This window comes from Anastrepha obliqua, chromosome 2 (genome assembly GCF_027943255.1).
Source record: "Anastrepha obliqua isolate idAnaObli1 chromosome 2, idAnaObli1_1.0, whole genome shotgun sequence".
Lineage (NCBI taxonomy): Eukaryota > Metazoa > Arthropoda > Insecta > Diptera > Tephritidae > Anastrepha > Anastrepha obliqua.
In genome coordinates this window covers 6,158,737-6,186,477 of record NC_072893.1, presented here as the reverse complement: position 1 = coordinate 6,186,477, position 27,741 = coordinate 6,158,737, and the positions used below count along the sequence as shown (strand labels likewise).

Genomic DNA, 27,741 nt, shown 5'->3' with positions numbered 1-27,741 from the left:
TAGCCAGCAAGATTTCGCATGTGTTTTGGCGTCGCTCCATCTGTCTATCGTTCAATTCATGGGGTACCCATTTTCCGACTTTTTGGACCTTTCCCATGGCACGTAAACGCATGGAAATGGCTGGTTGAGGGACACCTAACTGCTCGGCAAGCATTTTTTGCGATTGGGTATCGTCCTCATCCAAAAGAGCCTGCAATTCATGGTCCTCAACTTTTCTGGGCCGATTTTCACGCTTTTGTCACTCAAGTCAAAATGGCCGTCTTTGAACCGACGAAACCAGTCTCTGCAAGTTGTTTCCGATAATGCACTGTCACCATAGGCCTCCACAAGCATTCGATGCGATTCGGCAGCCGATTTCTTCAAATTAAAGCAAAAAAGTAGAGCTTCCCGCATATGCTCTTTTTTGGCACAAAATTAGACATGATTACGCAAGGAAAAAAGTGTGTTGCTGTATGAAATCACTGATGATGTGCAGTGATTGATGTAAACAGGTGTCGAACCCATGCAAAAAAAAAATATGGCATTTCTATGGTAACTTGATATGCTCACTAACGCCATCTACGAGCAATCAGCGGATTAAAGCTTATACACCTGTAAGCGTTTCGCCTATTTAGAATAACAACTTCAGTGGCAGTTTAGCCGTCATATAAGATGAAAGTTTGAGAAATCTTAAAGGATCTTTGTATATCAGTAACATCTCCATAACTGAGATTTCCCCAACATTCTTTCAGGCTTCATAATTAATACAAAAATATTCTAAGTAGTCAAATGCTTTACGATTATGTGGACTATGTGGGGTTTGAAGTATTTCACTCTATGTCGAACCATGGCTACACATTTACACCAAATTTTTTCAGATGTCTCAACGCCCACAAGGCTGCATTCCGCTTCGAATTCGATTGGCACCAGTTAGATAGCTCATAAGTAAAATAATATCAGCCTTACCTAACAATTTCATATCAATTCTGCTTCGCATGTGTGAAGCACCTTACTGAGGTCCAGTTCAATCAGTTATCTACCCCGATCATTTCATACACCTTTGACTTATTCGTGTATTCCATTATTCCAAAAATCTCGGCCAATGTTATATAGGCACTGCTTGAGTTAGGAATTCGGCAGCTCAACGTGAAATCATCTTTTATCGACACAAAAAATTGTTTCCAAAGATAACCGGAACAGCAGGAAGCAGGCGAACCCCTTATGCTTTCATACGCAGGTGAAATATAGTAAAATGCGTTGTCATATTTTCTATTGAGCGTAAATGATTTTTACGTGCATTGATACATTTTCTAAATTGTGGATGTAAAACTAGTGGTATTATCTACAATCTATGTACATCTACCCACAAACAATAACGGGAAGTCATTGAATTCCTAAACTTGTTGCGAAATCAATTTAATAGGGAAGTATTTAACGTGTCTGCTCTTCATTAGTACTTCAAATAGAGAAGTTGAAAAACTTCAAAGTCCTCTATTGGAAATCGCAAGCTGCTTAAAATTACTAAAGATTATAGACGATATTACTGATTTAATCCTATTGGCAACAAAACTGAAGTCGCAGTTGATTGGTACAACTACTTGCTTATGACAAACTTTTAATTAAAAATATGTGTAGTTGGAAAAAATGTTTTTTATCAACCAATTCGGAACTCTCGTTTGCAAAAAGAGCATACTGATGTATATAACATTTTTTTCGTGAATACTAAACAGCCTGCATTGTCGTCGCAATTCTCAGCAATGGTACCACTATTATGATATTTTTCCAATATTTTGTTTTACAATAAATGTTTTTTTATATCCTGTCCAGCGAACTCCAGGCATACGTATACTCGTGCAGATAAAACACAAATCATCTACTCCGGTACTCGAATCATATAAGAATATTTCTGATAGGTATTTTATAATAAAACAGAATCAGCCTTACTCAAACATTAAAAAAATCGAAGCGGGTGTACCTCAAGGAAGCATTCGTTCATTTAAAAAACGCGCGTTACACATATGTCTAAATTTTTTTGCTGGAATGTTGGTACAACTGCCCTCTACAGTGTCGCAGAGTTTGAGCGTGATTTGTCAATTAGCTTGTTTTTGGCATTTAATTATATCAGTCAACCGCAGGTGTGCTCTGCGATTTTAACTTTGGAATTTGTCTTTCATGTGCCTAATCTTTGAAAATGGTCGCCCATCAACGTCTTCAACGGATGAAAATGTCGACAAAGTCAAGGAAATGGTGCTAGAAAACAATCATTTAAGTTTGAGGGAGGTAGCTCATGACTTTAGCGTGTCTCACGAATCAATTCGCAACGTTTTACACCATCAATTCGGCACGAGGCGCTTGGCTGCTCAACGCGTTCCAAGAGAGTTTAATTTCTTTCAAAAAAATCATCGGAAGAAGGAGGCTGAAGACATGCTTGAGCAAGTGAATTCTGACCCAACTTTTATCCAGCGCATTAGAACAGGTGAAGAGAAGTGGGTATATGAGTTTAAAATGCAAACCAGTCAGCAGGCGGCTGAATGGCGCTATCCACATGCGCCGAAACCCAAAAAACTACGTCGAAGTCGGTCAAAAGTGAAAGTCATGCTACTCGCTTTCTTTGATTAGCATGGTGTTGTGCACTCGGAATCTCGGAACTCATTCCAAATGGTTCTACAGTAAATAAAGAATAGTAATTGGAAGTTATGCGACGTTTGAGAGAGAAACGTAGGAAACGGCCCAATTTGTGGAAAGAAAACTCATGGATCTTGCACCCTGATAATGCACCGTCTCACAAGGCTCATATTTGGGGCTTTTTCCATTTCCTAAAACTTAAATTGCTACTCCGTGGACGCGGCTCTCAGTCGATAGAGACCATTAAGGAGAATTTGCTGAAGGAGCTGAATGGATCTCTTCGAACGCGTTTAAAAGGTGTCTTGATAACTGGAATAGTTGGCAAGTGTGTGTTGCTTCGAATGGAGCCTATGTTGAAGGCGACAAAATAAATTTTGATAATTAAAAAATTATATATATGGGGGTTTTTAATAGGTGCGCTTCAACTTTTTTCCGATAGGGAGGGCGAACGACGCAATATTTTTTATTTTTCGCAAATCGTGCAAATTTTTTATGAAAATAATCGTTCTGTTGCTGCTACTTTAAGAGCATTACGGCCATTTTACGTTCCATTTAACAAGCCGTCCCGTTTTGGGGTTATGTGAAGTCATTGGTGTACAGTAACAAGCCGGCGACAATTTGTGAGCTCAGAGCCAATATTGAACGCGAAATTGCTGGAATTTCGGCCGATTTATGCAAAAGAGTGGTCGAAAATTGGGTTCAACGATTGGACTTCGTAAAACGTGCACGCGGTGGTCATGCAAAAGAAATCGAATTTCATACTTAAATGTATATGTTCAAACTCGATAATAAAAAAAACATTAGTTAAAAAAGTCAAACCGTTTGTGTTTTATTCAAAAACGTTCAAGAGTTGAAGCGCTCTTACTGAAAAACCCCTATATGTATGTATTATAGATAATTGGCGCGTACACCCTTTTTGGGTGTTTGGCCGAACACCTCCTCCTATTTGTGGTGGTCGTTCCACAAATGGAAGGACCTACAGTTTCGAGCCGACTCCGAACGGCAGATATTTTTTATGAGGAGCTTTTTTCATGGTAGAAATACACTCGCCTGCCGAAGGGCGCCCGCTATTAGAAAAAACTTATTGTATAACGCCAGCAGAAAATTTGAAAAAATGCATAATGTATCTTCTAAGCTTTAACTAAACATATCCAAAATTTTTTATTTTAATAATATTTCATCATAAACAAATGATATGAAACATGCACCGTGCAGTAATTTGATAAAAAATTCATGATTTCTCAACGAATTCGCCGGACACGAACGACCCATCAACATGGGATTAGGGTTAATTTAACATAAGTGTTATAAAAAGGAAAGTCAAAAATCTGGAATTTTTTGAGTATAATTATTGAGTACAGTAGTCGCACAGTTACGTGTATATGTCTGAGTGCTTGCTCAAGTGAAAATTCGCAAAAAATTAACAGCAAAATTCAAAATGCGAAAAATGCCAAAGTGTGAACAGACCATTCTTCAAAGATTTCTCTTAAGCTTAATTGCCTTTAAATATTCTCTTCGCCTATTAAAAATACGCGAAGCTTGAAATGTATTTTTCCCTAGATTTTTTTTATTCCTTGATGATGACATTCTCAACTGAAAATAAAATCTATCTAAGAATAATGCAAATTAATAGTAGATATTATATCGCTACTAGTCGGAACGTAGGGCGGGACTAGAATTAATAAGCCAAAATATGTTATAGATCTGAAATAATCAAGCGTTGAAGCGAAATATCTCTATTTTCTATTTCGAGAAAATGTCGATAAAATCAATAATCGGGTGGTCAGCACTTATCCCATTGCTCAGACACTGAAATTTTACTGGAAAATCGTTCGACCCCATTTGCCTAAAGCTGGTCTCATGAAAAATCTCAAGATGCAGGAATTGGTGCAAAAGAATTCTTTAAACCAAATTGATGACTACGATTCTTAGCTGAAGCGTAAAAAAAATCCTTCTTACTTTAATATATGTAATTATTTTTTTTGTTCTCAGTTCACATAATCGAGTCGCTACTGCATTCATAATTTGTCAATCGCTTGACGTCTTTTCCGTTGCATTATAATAATAAAAATGTCTCCGTTCCATCGTAATCACACCTGTCATCATATACTAATTAAATCCGTTACTAAATGCATGCAATACCAGCAATTAAAATATCACTTCGAAAACAATGCAAATTTTACGCTATTAATACGAGTACTTATGTATGTATGTATGTATATTAAATGCAAATGAATTTAATTTCATTTAGATTATAAATTTATAGATGTTTATAGCAAAATAATTATTCGATTAATGAAAAATTAAAATAGTATTTTCCATTAGTACAAAAGGTGTCAAATACATTCATACATATGTATGTAAGAATGTTTATGCATAGATATTTATATATGTTAGTGTGTATAATTACATGCAAACGTATATATTTAGCACGTTTTGGTTTGATTTCAGCATCTTATACTGCATATATTATCGATATTTACGCGTGCATGTATGTGCGTGTTGGAGTGTACATATATTTGCATTTGATATGCGCCGCTGTTCAGCACGTCTGGCAGCCACGCGAAATGGTGTACCAGACGTATTACTATGTAGAGTAACTGCTGTCGCGCATGCGCACACATAGGCGTCTATAAAATGATTCAATCCTAATGCATGCCACGTAAAAAATAAGCGCGAATCACCACGTTGATAACAACAACGCATACCAACAGCTATGCTCATAAATAGTTAACATTAACATAGTTTCTAGTTTCATCATTCTTTCGAGCAATCAAACACTTGTTTCAGAAATAATAGAACCGACTCAAAAAAATTAGCATAGGTTCGGTAAACAATAGACATGCAAAATAAAAAAAATTGATCATTGGTATTTGAGTGATATTTAAGTTCTATGCTGACCTCAATTAATTGCAGAAAAAAATTACTAAGAACCGACTTTAGCTCGCATGAAATGCACTATTTATATTTAAAAACATAGGAAACTTCTTCGAAAGAGCCTCACTCAAAAACGACTGCCCTAATTTTAACAACTTTTTACACCGCTGGAAAGGCTATGGGTCGTAGATGATGTGAGTGTAACACTCGTTTTTGCCGCAAGTTGACGCCTGTTTGTATTAAAAAATAATAATTTATTAAAATATAGGCATGAATTACTTATGGGCACGCGGGGGCATCTAACCAAATATTAAAAAAATATACCTTCCAAAAACAGTTGCTTTAACAGCATTTCATTTCAATCGAATAGTGAGATATCTAAGGTTTTCTAAACAGAGGTGTTATTTTGATATTAATATAAATGATCGGATGTTTATTTCATTATAAAGAGGAAGGTATGCCGTTAATAGTGGGAAATAACATCAGGCAAATGACCACCGCGACCACGAGAACAATATCCTTTTCATGAAATTTTCCATAACCGAATAGCAAAGTGGCTGTCCTATGCCCTCGATAGCCTCACGAATTCCATTTTTGAGGTCTTGAATCGACCCTGGGCTGTTGGGTGTTGGCGTAGACCTTCTCTTTCACGTGGCCCCAAAGAAAAAAGTCACAAGGTGTTAAATCACAAGATCTCGGTGGCCAATTGTGATCACCTCTTCGAGAGATAACACAGTCCGGGAACTATTCCCGTAAAAGATCAATGGTTTCGTTGCTTGTGTGGCACGTGACGCCGTCTTGTTGAAAATAAACGTTGTCCAGATCAATGCCGTAAAAAATTGTTAATCATCTCTCGATAGCGCAATCCATTCACCAATAACACCTGTTATTGGAAACCCCTTGGAATTGGCTGCCGAATGAGTTGGATAAGGATTTCAGCCAAAACAACCAGCAAAGGTTGTAGCTTGGGGAAAAATAAATATAAAAACTCGATCTTTAGCTCCGGGGCGATGTTACGACTACTAACATGCCGGTCTACTTCGATTACACATTTCTGTGATTTTATCGAATTTTTTTACATTATCGACATTTTCTTTAACATTAAAAATACCTGAACGGAATCGGCATAACCAAAATTGTACAATACGTAATTAGCAGTTACAGTATCGGCACCATAAACACCATTCACAATGTCAGTGGCATTGCACCTGACTTGAATTTTCGCTTTTATCAAAGAAAAACTGTAAAATATACCGAATTTTCTCTTCGTTGACTTCCATTGTTAACACCCTGTAACTCAAAACTGAGTGGAACAAACAAAAAATAGCAAAATAATTTTTTTAGTGTGAAATATCACCTTGGCAAAGAGCTTAAATTTTAATTGTTTCATCGACAATTTTTGAGATATCGATCACTACAGCCATCTAGCGAGAAAGTAATGGATTTCTTTTTCCTCAATCTAATATTTCATCCAGGTTTTCATTAAGCAATTCTGGCGTCTTTCTACTTGTTACAGAGCTAGCTGGTATGTTTAGAGCTAAAATTTAGCTAGAAATTATTCTCAGAAGTGGCAAGTCTGTAACTTTCTCACACAATTTTTAGACGTCATCACAACTCTTATTTAATTTATCCAAATATCTATATTATACGTTAATGGCAGCGACAAACAGGTCTACAGATACATCTCTTTTATTTTCAAATTCGTCAAAAGTTGCATAGTTGTTTCTCCTTTTCGAGATAGAAGCAATGTCATCATCAAGAATTAAACAATATTTAGCTCGCGCTCATTTACGCCTGCAAAAATGTTAATACCTCGCGCGGACAGAAGTAACATGATTTTCTCTCAAACCCATTCCCGTTCACGCGTGGGAAAGCATGTCACGGCAGTCCACTTAAAAAATCCCCTTTTGTCCAACTCTAGTCTAAACCACAAGGCCAACAATTTTCAAAGTGTGGCAAATGGACGCAAAATTATCAGAGAAAAAGATCTGTCAAACGAATTGCTAACCTCCTCGTTTTAAAAGACGCGTAAAATAAAGCGAATATAGTACACAATGTCATGCAATAGAATTTACATTTGTCAACTTGCGCAACTTGAGAAAGTCGCTTCTGTACAAAAAAAACAAAAGTGTTTTGAATGCAAACATGTTTTATAACCTTTTTTTAATATTAATGAGTAAAGTGAGAGAAATATCCCATAGTGGAAACTTTTGCGTTATTGAAATGCGTCAAGTGACGAAATTACGACATTTTTTTACGTAATCTAGCATTTGTTTCTTTGTCATTAAGCCGGTAATTTCGAGATTCATATGTATTGGAGGATTTTATTGTATTCGTCACAATTACCACTTCATTTCGATTACCCTCTTCCAGCAGCTTTAGATCTTGTGACGAGAAAGGAAAGGCAAAATATACCATTCCATTCCAGCTAAATCCATTTTTTATAGAAACTTAATTCGCGACCGTCGTAGCCGCATGGATTGGTGCGTGACTACGATTCGGAAGTGCACGAAATAGCAATTGATGGAAAAAGTTTTTTCAAATAGCGGTTGGTCCTCGGCAGAAAATGGCAAACCTCTAAGTGTATTTCTGCCATGAAAAGACTCCTCATAAGAAACCAAGAAACCATCTGCCGCTCGGAGACAACGGACTATCAAATATACCAACTTTGAATTGGAAAGGCTTCGACTTTGGAAGCAATTTTGTAATTTTTTAAATTAATATTTAAGACAAAGTATCTCGCGAATGCAAATTTTCATGGTATACATAACCTTGCTGTCCCATGAGCTTATAGTAAAAATAGCCTGGTTATTTCCCTAAATCATGTTCATTGAGTGATCTACCTTCAAAGATCGCCATCAACACTAATCGTTCTTGAGACATGAAGTCAAACACATTCAAGTCATATTATTTAAATGTATTCACGGACTACTCGATGAAAGATGAGTGAAGCAATTAAAACAACTCATGTAAAAAAATGAGTTGCAATTTTGTTTTTAATTTGAATAATCAATATTTAATTTCCTTATTTCATTTTCCTGCTTACTAAAACCATTCATATATTATTGTAGGTGCATTACGGTGCCCAGGTGAAAAGCAACTTCATCGGCATGCATTCTAAAGCGTAGCATCTCTCACAGAGCCCCCCTGCAGGGAAAAGCCAAACTAGTATGTAAATATTCTAGTTGAGGTACTGGTATTTAATAGAAAAAATCATACATTACGTTTGTGTTAACCGCTTCAGGCTACTGATGAATTTCACCAAATGTTTAATATTTAAACCTGCAGTATCCGCCGGCGTAGCGAAAAAGCGAGCGGCCAGATATCTAAACCTTTGCCCGACAAGAGCAGGGCAGCTGAGAAGAAGGTGTTGAGATGATACCACCTCGTCCTCCAAAGAGCTTCGGCAGAAAGTTCTTGAAACAATCCCAAGCTTCACCGCATGGACAACAAACGGACAATTTCCAGTAAGGATGCATACCAAAATCGATAGCTGCGGCTTTGTTAGTCTTAAAAGTTCTCTCAAGCGCCCCCTCGTTTACACACTAGCAGAGCGCTCGCTCACATGAGGAACATCTTTTCAGTAGCAGTCCACAGGTTCTCAAGGGAACTCCAATCCTCTCGTGTTGCGATGAAGTCGTCTCCAGGGTCCCTTGTCTAGCCAGCTCATCGGCCCAGCAGTTTTCCTCTATGCCGCTGTGACCGGGAACCCAAATGAACCTTATGTCGAAGTATTCCGATGCAATCGAGAGAGAAGTCAGGCATTCCCCAGCTAATTTCGAATGCACAAACAACGAGCCCAAGGCCGTAATTATTGCTTGGCTGTCGAAGTAGGTTCTACAACTGGTAATGGAAAAAATAAAATTTTCTATGTCGTTTTTTTTTTGTTCTCTATAGCGTATTTCATGCTAAAATTGTAGCTATTAATGAGGTAGCTGAGCAAATGAAGTTAGGCAAAAATATGACTACCTATCGAGAAATCTATATTGATTCTGATAGCCAGGCGACGATTAAATCTCTTGGTGTGGTTGTCATGGTTTCATGGTTTGGTTCATCATTGATATGGGGCCAGGGCATAGTGCCCAGGGTTGGGCTTAGTGCCCTAAATAATTAATGCATTAAGTGGATAGTTAAAATACCGAAAAACTGATTTAGTGATAATGAAACTCCTATTTTAACTACCACTTAAAAATTAGTGCAATTTAGTGGTAGTGCAAAATGCCTAACACTGATAGTGACATACCATGGAATTGAAAGGCAGACAAGTTAGCGAAAGCGGGCACTACCACTCGCCCCTCTCTTCGTATGGAGATTGTAGATATACCCCTCTCAACCTACAAACTGCGTGGTACAAGTAGCATTGTCACTTCAGCCAACACGAGATGGGTTGATATGTAGTTTGGCATGTTCCGCTACAAAAAGAATTTGGCCAAAATGGGACGCTAGTCGCTCAAGGGCGCTACTTAATAGGTCAAGGAAAAATGTTTCTGTAAGTTGTTGCTTTAACCATAGGCCACTGTCTCATAGGTCGAAATGCTCAAAGATTGCACGTACCTCATTTCGACTATTGCAGAAGCTGCAAGAATGAGGAGAAGACTTTAGATCGTCCTTCTTGATTGATACTGATGACCCTAGGGATATAAATGGCAGCGAGATCAATGGGTTTGCTCTTAAAACAAAATAGTTTAACGAAGAGTAGCAGGTAAACCGCCACTGTTGATTCGCAATCGATCGGCAACGATCTAAGTGAGCTGGTTTAGAGACCGACTGCCGCTTCTACCTACCTATGTGGGTAATGAACTGTTACATAATACCAAGATAAATGTGAATTTGTATTTTAATTAATATATTTTATTTCAAAACCTATAATAAACTTTACCAGGGCCGATGAACCACAAATGCAATTAGGAAAACCACTTCAATTGACTAAAAAGTGGTTTTACCAAAAAAGGCCATCGCACAAAAATTCTCGTAGCAACCGGCTACATAAAATACGAGTCCCAAATTTAATTAGCATTAATTTTATTGACGAGGGTAAATTGAACAGTCCGTGCAAAAATTAAAACTACTGAATTGATTGGGGTAAACTTTTTTTTAATTTTTCGACATAGTCTCATTTAGGCTTATACACTTCATCCAACGCTGTTCTAGTTTGTTGATCCCTTGCGAATAATCGGATTTGCCAAGCCTGCCAAATATACATTCGTTTCTGTAATCACCTCTTCGTTCAAATAAAATCTTTTTCCTGCCAGCCATTTCTTCAGCCACAACTGCTGAGGCCTGTACTGGTGCGTTGTTGTGACGCAAAAGAAAAATCACTCGACTTCTTCGATTCAAACGAATGCCAAACACAAAGAAATAGACGGCTCAAGCTGGAACTTGGAGTGTATTCTTCCAAGAGATGATACCAACTTAACATAACCTCAATACGAGCCAGTAGTACCATTTCTCGTACCTTTCGCGGACTTTTCAAACGACCATCGTATGTTCCTAAATACCTTGAATTTATTTCTTTACAAGGTTTTTTAAAGAATTTGTTCGAATTCTTTTAGGATTTTCTTAAAGTCTGTGCCAGAAGAACAGAATCAGTTTTTTTCTTGGAACTTCAAGATATATTTTGCTCTGCTTTTTGCTGCAAAATAGTTCCACTCAAGGACTACGATGCCAGTGCTAACTCAGGGCATTCAAAACTTTCTCATGAACGCAACCAAACAAAAATGAATAAGAAGTACACGAAGCGTTTTGAGGCGGTATTTTTAAGCACGCATTTGAAAGGGCCCAAATTATCTTACACCGCGGCTACAAAAGTGATTAAAAAATCAAAAAAGCTTGTTGTGATGTGGAATCAGCGGTATAAGGTGTACAAAAATGTTGATGACTTTTCCGAGCGCAGCTTGAAGCGAGTGACGACAAAAAACAGGATAAAGTGATCGTCCAACTTTTTAAGCGGGACCCTTCTTTGCGGACTCTTCTTGCTAAAAAGAGAATAGATGTGAATATCAACACCATCGAACCACGACTGAAGGAGGCGAACATATTCTACCATCCCACATCATCAAAACCACTGCTGTCAGAAAACCACATTGAGAAACAACAAAACAAGTCACAGTAATGGACTGGCCTTCCCAGTTTCCAGACGCCAAACCCATTGAAAATGTGTGGGGAATTATAAAAACGCATCTTGCCGGAAGGCCAATCCACGATTTAAAGCAACTCATGCGCCGAGTTCGCAAAATGTCTTTGTCGACAAGCTACGCAGAAAAGCTGGTTCGAAGCATGTCGAGAAGATGCCAGGCTACACAGACTGTATAGTGTAAGTTTGGAACAATTTTCGAATTTTAAACCAATTACCGTACCTGAAAAAAATTTTATTTAATTAAAACAAAATCTTCTTCGGCAGACAATTTTGGTATGAAATAGCATATTGTAGGATGTTAAATGGAATGAAATTGATATTTTTTTATATTTTAACTGGTCTAGAAACATTTTGGACCACCTTTTTTTGACTAGTAAGATCAGATATTTTAACTAGAATTTTTCCGTTGCATACCCGGACAGTTGAAATTTAGTAGGGCATCAACGTGTTAATAGTACCACTAACTAATATGAAAAGAGGTTAGCACGCGAACTAATTGAGCTAGAAAGTGAACTGGTGCTATTTTGGTTCACAGTAACTTAGTATTTTTCCGTGCAGGGTTTGTAACCATAAGCCTCACCAACATTATTAAACATCTCGGCGGTTGGGTCGTAAATGAGACAGGTTTCTAAATTGCTTTCTGCCTATTTAGACTTGGAAGACATCGAGCGATATTTTTCTTAACATGACAAGGGTGCATACTTAATTCAAAAGCCCAAAAGGAAAAGTTTTCACATAAATTCAGAAGAAGTCAGTCTTCGAATTTTAATTAACTAACCGATAAATACCACAACGCCAAGTCCATTTCGATTAATTCAAAACAAGTTACTACTAAATTTGTTTTCCCAGTTGAATTTTGTAAATAAATAAGTTTTTGCGACACTCTAATTTGTATATTTCTATTGAGGTGCGGCATTGCACTTTGAAATGTTTACATTGGCGCTTTTACCCAGCAAACAAAATTATCAACTTATGGAAATTCCGAAACCTTGTAACATATGGGGAAGAAATCTCTCGGATTTGTTTTTCAAATTTCTCAGTATGTGTAGGTAAGTGTAGCAAAATGAATGAAGGGGGAAATGGGCAAAGAACCCTTTCCTTCATTTTTAGTTAGTTATTTATTTATTTACTAATTTAGGTTTTATCTGTATGACTTTTTGTTGCTTAGACTATATCATCTAGTTAGAAGTTATTGTTGTTTCACGAACAAAGAACGTACGACTATAGCATAAGTTATCAGTCCAGGGTATAACAAATAAAAGATTTTTTTCTTCAACATTGCTTATCCAAAACCCAATTCTAAAATGAAAATATAAATTAATCAGTACACAACAAATAACAAGCAGATTACGAGAATTAATTAAGAATAAGCTCCCTATCTTTGAAGCAGCTAGATAAGAATTTATACAGAACTTTATAGTCACTTCCGTTCAAAATCATGTTTATATTTAAGAGATCCAAAGTCTTTTCACCAAAATTTTCACAACGAAAATTTGTATAGACAGGTACAAATGACGTGCTGAATATTTTCTGGGACATCTAAGTTACAAACTGGACAAGCGGTAGAATTTAGGTAGGTAGGTAGGCTTGGCAGCCGCATCGCACATAGGAATAACAATGAAATTTAGACCACGAAATGGATCCGTTGTTAGCCGCAGGGGCTGGGCTACATTTCCCCTTCCAGATTCAACCATCCTGAGCTTTAACAAAGCGTAAAAGGTTGTTGACACCTAATTTGTATAGATTATCTATTAAGTAGTAGGACCTTAAATATCGGTTCATGCTTCTGGCTAGAGCCGGGCATGTGCAAAAAAGGTGTTGAATTGTTTCCAACTCCTCCTCATTCTCACAGCTACGACAGAAATCGTGCATGTAAAACGCACGGCCCAGTGAGGACCCCTAGTAATGTTTTAATTTGAAGTCTAATCCATTTTGTAATATGCTTGGATAGACGTAAATTTAGGCTTGGACATGTTTGCCTAGCAATTTCACTGGTATTGGCACTAATCCATCTTTAATTTATAGAATTGATTAGAGCGTCGATAACAAAAAGCTTACAAGTTACGAGAAGTACCCCTATAAGATTATTTATGTTTGGCGTACAGGTACCCTCTGGAACCCAGCATAAGACAACACGATACTGTTTAACCATCTCATTAAGAGATTGGCGCCAATATATGTTATTTGGAATGCATCCAGAGCCCGTAGGGCAGCTTGGCTGTCTGATAGAATACAGATATCTTTTGATGATATTCTGTTTATCTCTAACCATCCTAAGGCTTTATGAATAGCATTTATTTCCGCTTGAAAAACACTACTGAGATCCGATAGCTTAAAGGATTCAGTGATAAAAAGCTCTTAACAATATTATCCTGATCCTACTCTGGTATCCAATTTAGATCCGTCCGTGTATATTTCAAAGGGCGTGTTACCTTTTTAAAAGGTCTTACATTTAGATTAGTCTCCTTGCACGAAAGTTCAAACTTGTAGCAGAAGCAGGCAAGTCGTCACTGAAGTAGTTGATGTTTGTAAATAATAGACCAGGATAAAAATCGAGAGATGTAGATTTTTTCGCTGAGTTTAAAAATACCGAGAATTCTTTGATATTTAGTTTTTCTATAAACTGCGGAATATATACCATGAGGAAAGCAGAAGCTAAGACATTTAGAGGCTCCATATTCAAAGTTTGCCATAAATCTTACCATTTTTTGGATCATGGAATTCGACGAGTTTGCAGCCAAAAAGATCAGTTTTTTTATAAGGAGGCTCAAAAGTCGCTCTACTGGCTCATTATTTTCTACACCAAAACCTGTGCACCATAAAACATGAGCACGCATCAAAGACGTTTAGTTTTCTAGAAATGGAAATCTGAGGGTTATTTAATTACATATTTTAGCCGTGTAGCATTTATTGCTGTTTTAGAGTCTGCAAGCTTTAAATCCCAAAGCTTGATGTAAGACAGTTTTTAGTTAATCAATACGCCATTCGGCCGTACATTCATTGACTAAGAACTTGACCAAAATGTTGGAAATTACAAAATTCAAAATCAAATTGTTTTTATGCAATGCAAACTTTAAACTAACAATTTAGAAAATATTATTATAAATATACGTATACGTATACGACTTTTTTTTTTTTGAAAAAGAAATTTCAAAAGAATCTATAAAAATTCATTCCAAATAGTTTTCTCAGAAAAACAATAATTTATTTTTCCAAAAAAGATTAAAAAAATGTAAACAAATCTTTTCCATTTCATTGACTTCAACTTAATTCTCTAATACGTAACCGAATTCTATTGACTACCAAAGCTGTAAAAAAGTTCAGAAATTGCCCATCAATCCCAAGATCATTAGCAAATATTCATATGTATGTGTGTATAGTATCATTGAAATACATGGCAAAGTACTTGTATATATGTAAATGTATGCAAACGTTTCTATGAATGCCCAGGTGTGCGTATGAATGTGCGCACTTGCTTTTCACTGCCTATAAACATGCAGACCGATGCAAGGCATTTCTTTGAAAACTGACCACAGCCATAGTAAATATTAATGAATCGTATTTGTACACTTCATTTTAACGTGAACGTTACTTGAATTACAGCCTTTCAATGCATAAAAACAAGCGCTTGAAACAACAACAGTGAGGAGGACTTAACGCACCGCTTCCATGTGAGAGGCACTTCAGCGCAGTTCTGAATGGTGAATACCCAATACAAGTGCTTGCACACATGTGTATGTACGTACGTCATTAACATTAGAACAGGAAATGCATGAATATGTATTGCGATGTAAATATTGCACTTGCATTCATACATTCGTGTATATTTACAGGTACAAGTTTTTACAAAACCAATATTGAATAATATTTCAGCAATTTCATCTGAGCTGCAGAGTAGCGTATTGTTACATACGAGAGATGTCATTGTCAAATATAGTTTTCAGCAATTCATATATTTTTCATATACTAGTATCACCCGTAGTCCAAAATTTTACCAATAACAATTTTAATTGTAAATAGTTTTTATTTGTTCGAATATTTTTACTTTTCGAATTTCATGCTATTCGCGAATGATTTAAAAATTATCTCATCTATTAAGGACTCAGTGAATACTCAGAAGCTTCAACTCGACTTGAACAATCTTCATGGATGGTGCATCACGTCGCATCTGTTGAATATTAAAAAATGTTTTCGTTTAACATTTTAACATTTTCCATGCGTCAGTACATTTTAACACACCCAACGCCATTTTTAATAAGATGCAGTGAGATACAGTGTGGTGCTGCTCAGAAAATGAGCCCGGCAAACACTGTTTTCGCATTTTCATGGATGGTTCCAGTACTGAGCACGGCTCCGGCTCTGGGGTCTACGTGAAATCCAGCAGGAAAAAAGTGCACTTCGCTGTTGTAACGCACGGATCTGTGTTTCAAGCGGAGGTGTATGCTGTTTAAAAGCGATGAACTTTGTTGTGAAAAACAGATGGGGAGGCAGATCTATATGTGTCTGCAGCAACAGCCAAGCTGCACTCATGGCCTTAGACAGTCCCCACCACTTCAAGGGTAGTCGAGTGCTCTAAGTCCAAGCTGAATAGTGTCGGTAGACATACTATCCTGATGCTAACATGGGTCCCGGAACACGTGGGTATCGCGGGTAACGAGATCTCTGACTCTTTGGTCAAAATGAGCTCTGAGGCCAACTTCCTCGGCCCGGAGCTCGTTCTGCCACTTATTTCTGCAGCCATCAAAGCCACGCTTAGCAAAAGGGTTACTCTAACCCACAAGTGAGCTTGGCAGGCTGAGAGAGGCTACAGATGGACAAAACTGATGTTACCTATCATGTGCGAACGACTGTCGCAATTCATCCTGTCATTAAGCAGAAGATACTGTAGGAAGCTGTTTGGACTGATGGCGGGCTAATTTCTATGGGCAAAGCACATGGAAAAGGTAGGCATCTCAGACAGTGCACTCTACTCAAAATTAAAAAGGGAATCCGAGTGCAGTCAATGGACTTAATTGTGTCTGAGTGCTGTACTTGCTAGTCTGTCCCTAAATGTTTCCTATGATTTAAGCCTCCCGCTCCATCCTATAATTCTTGGCTAAAGCTAATTGATTTAGAGTCTCTAGGAAAGAGAAGGACAGTTCTTTCACTTTCGTTTATTTCCAGTGTTGTTAATGGCATCATCGACTGTGCAGATCTACTTGAGCGAATTAGCTTTAATGTTCCACAAAGAAGTCTTCGCAATTTTTACCCTTTTTATGAAGAAAACTTTAAGACTAAATTTGCGTGTAATGCACCTATTGCCCACTCACTTAGAGATTACAATTCTCTATCAAATTCTAGTCTGCTTGATTTCGCTTTATCTATGGTAGATCTAATTTTGTAAATAATTTAAACTTAGTAGTTTAATATTGTATAATTTGCAGCACAACAACCAGCAATAAAATAACAACATCCTGCCTCAGCCTAGCGGAGATTAAGGATGCAATTAAGAAGCTGAAACTCAACAAAGCTGCTGCCGCAGATGGCATACAGCCTGAACTAATGATTGCGCCCCGCAAGCATCAGGCTCAAATATATCGAACGCTCCTTAAAAGACGAGCAATCTGGTTTTCGCCCTCACCGAAGCTGTGTTGACCAAGCCAACACACTTCGGATTATAGTAGAAAAATCAGTTTAGTGCCGCTTCCCACTCTACATGCTGTTCGTAGACTTTAAGAAGGCGTTCGACACTATCAAACGAGACGCAATATGGCTGGCACTGAGTAGAAAAGAAGTTCCCGTCAAGATAATTCGCCTCATCAAATCCCTCTACGAGAACTCCGAATTGGCAGTGCTTCACAAAGGCGATATCAGCGATCTATTCACTACCAACGTAGGCGTAAGGCAAGGTTGTCCACTGTCACCCCTTCTCTTCGCCATCGTCATTAGCCAATTGACCCTGCATAAAAAAGGCATCATATGGAGTTTCACCAGATATTTTGAGGATCTGGACTTCGCCGATGACATCTGCCTCCTCTCTCACAAACTCTCTGACATGCAAGCGAAGGAGGACAAACTAGTCGCGCTGACACGCACTGTCGGACTGGAGGTCAACATAACCAAGACCAGGGTCATGAGAATTAGCCACAATAACGCAAGACAGATATTGGTTGACGCATGCCCGGTGGAATTCGTTCAAAGCTTCTGCTACCTCGGCTGCATTATCACGGCAGATGGTGGAGCAGCTGAAGATATCAACTGCAGGCTAAACAAAGCAAGGACGGCATTCGGGCGAGCACATGGAGGAGTTTGCAAATCTCCAGGCGCACTAAACTACGATTATTCCGCTCATGCGTGAAGTCCATACTATTGTACGGAAGCGAAACATGGCTGGTTTTTAACACCATCTCACAGAGGCTCCACAGTCTTTTGTCAATAAAAACCTCCGCATCATCATCAGAATATTCTGGCCAAACACCATCAATAATGGCGCACTGTGGAGATTAACGAATGAGGAACCCATCCTTAGGCATATCAAATGCAGAAAGTGGCGATGGATAGGTCACACGTTGAGAAAACCACCAGATGGCATCACAAGGTAGCAGAGGTCGCGGTCGACCAAAAAACACTTAGAGAAGGTCGATGTTGCCCGAACTAGCAGATGCCGACATCTCATGGTCAAAAACAACTGCACAGAACCGTGTTCGATGGAAGAGTCTTGTCGAGGCCCTATGCTCCCGCCCGAGAGGAGTGAACAAGGACAAAAAAATATATTGTATTTATTTTGAATGCTAATATTTCAGTTGTAAGCCGTAAGGTAATTTGTATTGTAGATTATGAAAATAAATAAATAAAAATAGTACTTCTTGATTGGCCCATCATTAAATGGCTAAGTTTCTACATATGCAATAAGTTAGTTATAAACCATTGTTGCCTTAATAATTTGGCACATCTTTCCTCTCTGTGAAATGCCACTGCCATTGCGTACAATGACTTTTAAAGCATACTCGTACATACATACATACGTATGTATGTGCGTTTCATTGCGCTCTAGTTGTCAAAAACGTGAATAATATACACATACATACCTATGGACAAGCCTATTTATTAGTGTAATTGACCGATAAATTTAGGTTTAGTATGTAGGCAGAAATAATTAGATCAAGATGAAAATTAATATACGGAGCTATTTGTAATGTTTGAGTCGACCTTCAAAGGTGAAACGTAACTTAGCAAATCCGTATGACAAGTAAATACTTGCAGACAATAGCTGAGGTTATGTTAATTCATATGCAGTTATATTTATATATTTATACAAGTATTTATGTATGAATGTATGTGTGCTTGTATTTGTATATTGTGGTTGGATCTAAGTAACTACAAGTACACTATAAGTTAACGTGACACGTTGTTACGCTCTGCTTCAAATGAGCCATTTCTTTAAATGTTGATGCCACGCTCAGATAAATCTACATACATACATATGTACGTACGTATTTAATTACAGCATTAAAACTTCTATGACTTTTAATGCGATCAATCTGTGTATTTGCGCATGCAAGCATACATACCTACATATACATATACATATGTATGTTGCATGTAAGACCCGTTTGATAAATTTGCAGCCTAAAGTATTGTAGTTAATGACAGAAATAGTCTTCCTAGATGCATTTTACTGCTCGTAAAATATTATTTATTTTGCTCTTCTTAATGCATACCTACAGTCACCTTCATCGCTTTGTCGTTGGAAGATCAACGGTCCTCTTTAAGAGTAGTATTTAACTCACTTTAAAGTATGCAGTTCTCAACTGCTAACTATTTTTATTTAGTTATTTAAAAGTAAAATAATTATTGTAAAAGGTGCATTTTAAGAGTTTGAAAACTGAAAAAGCTAACACAAAACAGAAATATTTTTGTCAAGAATTTTTTTTTATTTTTTATTTGATAGATAATTTCATATATCCACTGTGGCTACGAGTTTCATGATTCGATCAGTCTAATTTTTGACTACTTTTTCCAATAAATCTAAATAATAAACCTAAATCAGCCTAATCAGCAAAAATGTGACACAAACGTTAGTCATTTGGTTCAATTCTTGCACGAGCTGTATTTTATAGGCACGTAAGTCAAGACCATTACGTAAAATTTTCCACTTAGTTGAGGGACAAAGGCCAACAAGTTGAGAACGGCGACAAATCAACATTTCGGCGGTCTCTTCAACACTTCGCTCTGTATACTGATTTATTATTTTTTTTTTTCAAAGTAAATTTACACAATTCAGAATGCTGTTCTGTTACTAAATGATTCATGGTGACTTGCCCAACTTGACTGAACAGAAATGTCAACACTGTTTGCCATTCTCAACTGTCAAGCCATAGATACCGCTATTGATAGCTCTCATATAGCTAAAAAACATCCTATACTTAATATTGGGTATGGGAATAAGTTTCCGTCCTCTCTTAGCCAAAGTTACAAATTATTTAAATAATTAAATAATGCATGATATTACGTGAAGTATATGCCATTAGAAGCCATAACTTTACTCCATCTTTCAAGCAGCATACGGAGTCCTCTGACAAAAAATTCGAGCTCTTTTTTTACTTGATCCATTCATTGAGCCAGCTTGCGATCTCTCGTAGGAAGTGAACCGTTCTGCAATAAAGGCTGACTACATTGATCGGAACAGATGGTAATTCGAAGGTGCAATGTCTGGGGAATACGGCGGGAGGGGCTAGATTTTCGAATTCAGTCGCTCTAAATATTTCTGGAACGATTTAGCAACGTGTGGCCTGGCGTTGTCATGCAGCAAAATCAGTTTCGAAATTTCGAAAAAAACAATGGGGCTTCCAGGCATTTTAAACGCGTTTTTAATAATGCCGGACAGACGCACAGAAGGTCTTCTAAAGTTTCCTCAACATCCTCTCTGCATTGCCTGCATTTGTCCGTGTTAGCAATCCCTATCTTGTACGCATGTGCAGCCAATAGATTATGACCTGTTAACATACCTATGATAGTTCTGCAGTATTTTCCTTTAAGAATATGTCAAAAAAATTTTAGAACGTAAATTTACATAAGTATTTTTTATATTAAGATCATCAACCTTGACGACTCTATTCTTTGCGATCGAGCGCTGGGAGAGGTATAGTTACGTTGTATTCAAACTTCAGACGCGTTTTTCTCAAAACTATATTTTTCGAATTGGCGTACTCGATAACTCGAAAAATTATTGACTGATCTCCCTGAAATTTTGCTCAAATCTTTTTTATGATTTTACTTTCTATGTGAATTTAAAGCTTTCGTAAATTTTTCGAAAAAATAATTTTTTCGAAGCAAAAATAGTAGGAAAATTCACCCCAAAACTCTTTTTTTTTTTTGAAGCATTTTATTCCGAAAAGTTTTTTTTTCATTTTTGTTTAATTTATATAGAAATTTTGACATTAAAAAAACAAAAAAAAATTTGGATTTTTGTATTCAGGTCACTGACGCCGATGCTTCCGACCTTCCTGGAAGAATTGAGTGTACATCCGCCATTTTAAATGATTAAAATAAAACAAAAAATTGTATATTATTTTAATGTATAAATAAACTATATGCCAATTTTGAAAAAAAATATATTGACTTCTTCATTTTAAATAATTTTCCGCGTAACAACCGTCTGTCACACTACTATTTTAATCAGAATTAACTGCGCCGGTAATCCCGTTCAACGCCGTCCTCTGTTTATGCTATAACGGGTATTTTAAATTCAGAACAATATAGTGATGCCATTTGTAAAAAAAAAAGAAATTTCAATAATAGCTTTACATTTTTGCGAGCGGCCCAAGGGAACCGATAGACAAAGGCAGCGGGCCTATTTTATTGAACATACATATGTGTATATGTAGGTATTTATAAGTAGACATCAGGCCAGAGGATGCTTGTTAATTTCCTATAAAAAAACTCGTAGTTGCCTGTTTTTATTTGTGTAACTACTTCCCTTATTTCCCTCGTTGAAAGCAAAGATTTTTTCAATTTATGTACTTTTTGTAAGTAAACAATTTTAATGTGCATAAGACTCTCTTCAAATATTTGTTCACAAAAATAGACAGACGTATTCGGCGCTTACATACACACACACACACACACTCTTTAAAAGCTTACTAACTTCAAGTAATAACTTTAAACGCCGTAAAATCACTTGATTATTATTTTGGGTGCGTGTTATTGGTCAAGAAGTGGAAGAGAAGCATAGGTATAAAGAACTTATATAAAGGGGTTTCAATTGGCGCGGGTCGATTTTGGCGCCCTGTGGCAGCCATTTTGTTTTGGTGACATCTGTCAAATCATTTGTTTATTATTCAGTTGTTTATGCCAAATCATCATGGCAAGTTACATGATTGAACAGCACGTTCAAATGATAAAACTTTGTTATCAAAATGAGTGTTCATTAACGCAAACGTTGCGCGCATTGCGCCCATTTTTCGGTAGACGTCTTGGCCCTTCCAATTTCTTATGGCCCATATTGAACCATATGGACCTAGACGACATGTCGTTCCAGCAGGACGGCGCTACCTGCCACACACCAAACGCCATTTTATTCCATCTCAACATCTACCCGCCCTTATTGAAAAACCCCTTTACATACAAATGCATACATACATACGTGCATATATACAGTGCGGTTCACTTGATTAGAAGCAATATTATACGTTTTATGGAAGAAAATGCTTGTTAAAGCAACCGTATTTGATCTACTGAACTGAAGACTGAACTTTGTTTGAAAATAAACATGCATCAAAATATTATTCCATCTAACGGTATTTCGCAACAGTTAAACTCCAGCATTTGTTATATTGTGCTTGATGCATTGGTTCACTTGAATGGAGACCCTAACCAAATAAGAAAAAATGTAAATACAGGACATTTTGTATTTTTTACATTTTTTATTTAAAGCTTAATAGTTTGAGCTGCCACCTTGTTTATAAATTACTTCGTAAATACGAGATTTGTACAAATTCTGTAGATAGTCTAATGAAATTTCAGACCAGGCCGTTTAAATGATTCGAATTAAAGCATTTTTATCTTCGAATTGTTACCCATTCTCATTCTCACATTGCGAGCAAGCCATTCTCAGAGATTTTCAATAATGTTCAGATCTGGGGAATACGGTGGCCATACTAAAATTTCAACGTTTTGGGACACAATCCAAGTTTTGACCACACTTGTAGTGTGTACAGGTGTATAATCCTGTTAAAAGGTCCAAATTAATAAGTCCACATATTTCACGAATCTCGGGAAAAGATATGTCCAACCGAGCTTTATAACTGTTTCCCGTCACTTTGTAGTCTACAATTTTCAATTCGAACGCGCCATAGTACGATGTTGCTCCCATAGCATAGCACCACCTGCACGGCCATGATGTTGACTCAAGTACCTTTCCTCCTTTCTTAAGTCATGGAAATAGTAATTATGTCCATTCGGCTCATCCAGATTGAACTTCTTTTCTTCACTAAATACTACCTTTTTTCCATTCACCAGCATCGTTATTTGTAACAGAGCTCGAAGTCAAGTAGTTCCTTCCAAAATCGAGGCGTCGTTCTTTGCGAATTTTATGCAAAGGAATTTCTTCTGCTTCAAATGTGGCGCTTTTTGAATAGCCCTTCGAAAGGTAGATTTTCTGGCTACAATATTTGCCATTTCTTTAATTTTTCCTGTTGGAACGGAGGAATTTGGTGCAATGAATAGTGGATTTTGCGGGTTTCCTTCGGTGTCAAAGCCAACACAGTTTTTCCTTTGTAGTTCTTACCGTAGGACCACCTTGTTTTGCGTAGGGATCCAAAAAGTTTGGACTTGGACCAATCGTTTTGGTAATTTGGTGATTGAAAGTCCCTCTGAGGTTAAGACATCGTTTTGCCTTGTTTTTGCGATCTGTTAAACCTTTCCGGTTTCTTATTTTATTAAAACTAAGAAGTTTTCGACCAAGCCCAATGAAAGCTTAAAAAACGATCCCCCTTCACAGAAAAGAAACAGCGCAATCTCGTCAATAGCTAAATAAGCGGACATTTTTAGTGACTTCAAACTTGCACAAAATTTAATGCGTTGCAAAACTGCATATCCAAAATTTTACTAAAATGTTCGAATCTTTGATACAAATTTGTTGAATTTTTTTAATTTAGTACAAAATTTGAAACTTTGAGTTATGAAAATGGGATGAACTATCTACATAGTATATTGTATTAAAAAAAATTAAAAATAAATAAAAAATAAATAAAAAAAACTTAAAAAAAAAAATAAAATAAAAAACAAAAATATAAACAAAAAGTTAAAAAAAATCAAAACTGCATATCTAACATTTTTCTAAACTGCTAGAAATTTTGGTGAACATTTGTTGATTTTATTTAATTTGGTACAAGTTATATGGTATATAAAGTTATATGGTATATAAAAACAAAATTTAAAAAAATATTTAAAAAAAAAAATTGAAAAAAATAGATATAAAAAAATAAAAAAAATAAAAATTACAAAAAAGAAAAGAGCAAAGAAAAATTTTGTTGACTTCCATTGTTAACACCCTGTAACTCACAACTGAATGGAGCCAACAAAAAACACCAAACGATTTTTTTACTGTGAAATGTTAGATTAACAACGAGTATAAACTTTAACTTGTTTGATCTATAAAAATTTGTTTTAACCGAAAAAATACTGGATTTCTTTTTGCCCAAACTAATATTTTGATTTTTTTTTTTCGAGCAAAGTACAGTCTTCACTTGAATTATCTTCCCCAAAAATGCTTGCCTCAAATCAAGTGAACCGGATTGTATGAGTGTGTGTGTGTACCTTAAAAGAACTACGCAAAGGTATTGTTAAATATTTACCACAATCGGGATTTTCCTAGACAAATAAAAATTTGCTAATGGATACATTACTTGTGTATGTTTGTATGTATGTATGTACGAATAAAAGTATTCCATTTCGATTGTACAGTTTGCTCAAAGCCAAAAAAAGGAATATGCACGTGCGTCGAAATTCAAAATTATGCAAATAAGTTAGTTGTCGAATTTATGTATGTAGGTAAGTACGCACAGGTGTATACAATTATGCATAGACGCCCAAGAATTATTCATTCATTTCACAAGCTTAACTACATATACACATACATACAATATATATTATAGAAGCTTTCTGGTAGAGGATCATAGATACATTTCTAGCTTCGCCTGCCTTTGTTAGCCACTTACTTGCAATAGCCCATCGTTGGCCGCTCAAAATGCCCCATAGCGTAGCATTCAGATCGTCTCGGCATTGCTTCCCTTCCACTTTCGTGAGACTGTAGGCGAACAATTGTCGTTCGTTTGGCGTCAACGGCGCACTACCATCTTCGAAAGGAAATTTCGCTGCGTTGACTGCATACTCGGCATCCTCATATTTCTCAGTTGACCAATCCAAGCGCGCATCCACACCAAATTTATTCGTCGCAGGATCGCTTGTGCCCGCTGCGCAAACGCTTACGAGTGCGTAAAGCGCAGCTACGAATGACAGCATTCGCGACATCTTCATTACTTTCTGATAAATTGATGACAATTCCAAAATTTACGTAGAATAATGTTGAGTAATAGTTTCTTTTTAACAATTAATTTTTTCTCTTTATTTTCTCACATTTAAGTGTGCCCGAGTATTTTCACAAGAAATTTACACTTGGTTTTGTTTAACTACCTATTTGTTCTTTTTTTTCTTGTTGTTGGTAGAAAACTTTTGGAACATTCAGTCGTCGTCAATTCAAATGAGTCTATTGGTTTATTTAATTATTCTATGAAGGCAAATTAGCAATCCGGCGGTTATTTGCCGTGCAAGTATTACCAATTTGTTGGTCTTCTGCACTACCGACCGTTCGAACCGCAAATTCAAATTCAACTAAAGTTACATTTCTTCGCAACAAACGGTTTAAGCCAAGTTTATTGCAATCGTCGAATCGAATCGAGTCGTCTCGCCGTGCTGCTCGGTTTGTGTAGTCTTCCGATTCCGCACTCAATGCCGCACAACTACATAGGCATATGAACAGCATGCAAGTCTTGTCATGCGTCAGCCAAATTGAAGAAGCTGCTAGTTTCTTTGCTTGCCACTTGATAAAGATTTTAGGTTCGGATATTTAAGTACTTAAGTGTTGGTATCATTCGCCTTCTAATTGGCAAATGCAGCATAAAAATATTTCATGAGATTTGTAACGTAAAGCCGGTCCGATACATCATTTGCAGAAGCTAATAAATTAAAAGTAATCCAGAGGTTATGTTTAGTTACTAGCATCTCTTGAAAGAACGCACTCCGAATTTCAGCCAGATCGGTCTATTTCCTTGCGTTTGGCATTCTCTTTCATCGAGGAAGTTCAGTTGATTTTCCTTTTCTATCACGACAACGCGCCGGGGACGTGAGTAGTTGTAGGAGCAAAATGAATGGAAGTAGGTTTCTAACAGGAACTTGGATGTCTCGGCTCCCTCAGACTACTATTTGTTCCCCAATTTGAAGAATTCCCTCCAATGGCTGGCGAGAAAAATATTTTATTCAAACGAGGATGTGATTGCAGAAGCAAATGGTTATTTTCAGACTTGGACAAACAAAAAGGTTACCCCGGAAAATTAAGTAGTTTTTATTGTTGCACGGAGGACGCCCGTATACTGATAAAAACGATAGGAAAATAAAATTTAAATAACACAACAAATGTGTGAGATTTCTAGTTAATTTTAGCTTTCTTTTGAAGTTTCATTCGTACCATCATTTAAATGGCCACCTCGGCTTCGTGGGTAGCGCTTCAAGCGGTCGGCCCAATCTTTGATGACTCGGTCCATTATTTTAGCAATAGTTTCTTGAATTTTGTCATCTTGTTCAAAATGGTTGACTTGTAGGTTTGTGACTTGAAGTATCCCCAGAGAAAGTAATCGAGGAGATGTTTTGTCATTAATTGCCGTACACTCGTCTTGAATTAACCCAGATTTCAAATTTCGTCTTCGTTGGCTGGGTCATGTCGTCCAGATGAAACAAACGCTCCGGCTCTGCAAGTATTCGATGCGGTACCAGCTGATGATAGCAGAAGAACATTAAGACCTACTCTGCGCTGGAAAGATCAGGTGGAGAAAGACTTAGCTTCACTTGGCGCCGATCAGCACGAGAGGGAAACGACTAGCGCGCTTTGTTAAACTCGGCCAAAATCACGTAAGCGGCTGTCACGCCAATCAAGAAGAAGAAGAAGATGCGCCCATGCCATAAACTGCACTTGTGGATTGTATTCGCTCACTTTTTTTTCAATTTTGATTGCGGTTATAGCCGCTGAACAGAAAATGGGTTTTGTCCGAGATTTTGCGTCATATCTACGTAATGAGCCTGAATTGCGATAATAGTTTTTAATCATTCACATTATATTTTGAAAGCGCTGGATGTCATTGGTAACTTTGTCATCTGCTGAAACATAAAAATTGAAGAAAAAAACTATAATTACTAACTCCCTATATCTATTCTTGATTAAAAGTTCCGTTAGTTTAGACTAACTTAATTTAACAAAATTTGACTGAACTTAAGAAATTGGTACCAATTTCCAGAAATTTAAATTGAAATTTGAATTGGTCGAGCCAAGGAGCACCAAGAGATTTGGTGGCTCCTAAAACACTCAGGCTAAAAAGCCCATTGTATTTAGAGCTCAGGAAAGAGGGTAGATAGTCAAGGGGGAAAGGAGAAAAGTATCAGAGAAAGAGATAGGAAAGAATAGAGGCAGAGACAGAGACTGCGACAAAGACAGAGACAGAGGCTGAGGTAGCTAATCCTGTAAGAATTTTCCAGATTCTTTGGCAAATCTGTAAACATCCTCCAGTTTTAAAGAACGAATATTACTCATTCTCACGACATCGGAACCCACAACTCGTAGTCTTGCTCTAGCAAAGGCAGGACACTCACAGAAAAAGTGCTCAGTGCTATCCGCCTCCTCTACGACATTAGTTCGTTATTGTATGGTATATTCTTAAAATCTGTTCAACAGTTCGTCCCAAAATAAACAAATTAACGCTTTTCAAAGTTAATTTCTACACTCTTGTCTACAGTTACTTTTAAGAATTATAAAATCGAAGACATTACCAGTCCGATTCTCTAACTTCACTCACTTTAGGTAAGACCGAAATTTG

At 37.0% G+C, this 27,741-nt stretch overlaps 1 protein-coding gene across 1 annotated transcript in view; it reads right to left on the bottom strand.

The window, feature by feature from the left end:
• The window catches only part of LOC129237297 (nose resistant to fluoxetine protein 6-like), a 48,314-nt gene extending 22,841 nt beyond the window's left edge, over positions 1-25,473 (bottom strand). Inside the window, exon 1 of the mRNA XM_054871958.1 lies at positions 24,817-25,473. Coding sequence (XP_054727933.1) covers positions 24,817-25,135 — 319 coding nt within the window. The 5' untranslated portion in view covers positions 25,136-25,473. The remainder of the gene's footprint in view (positions 1-24,816) is intronic.
• Between the last annotated feature and the right edge of the window lie 2,268 nt (positions 25,474-27,741).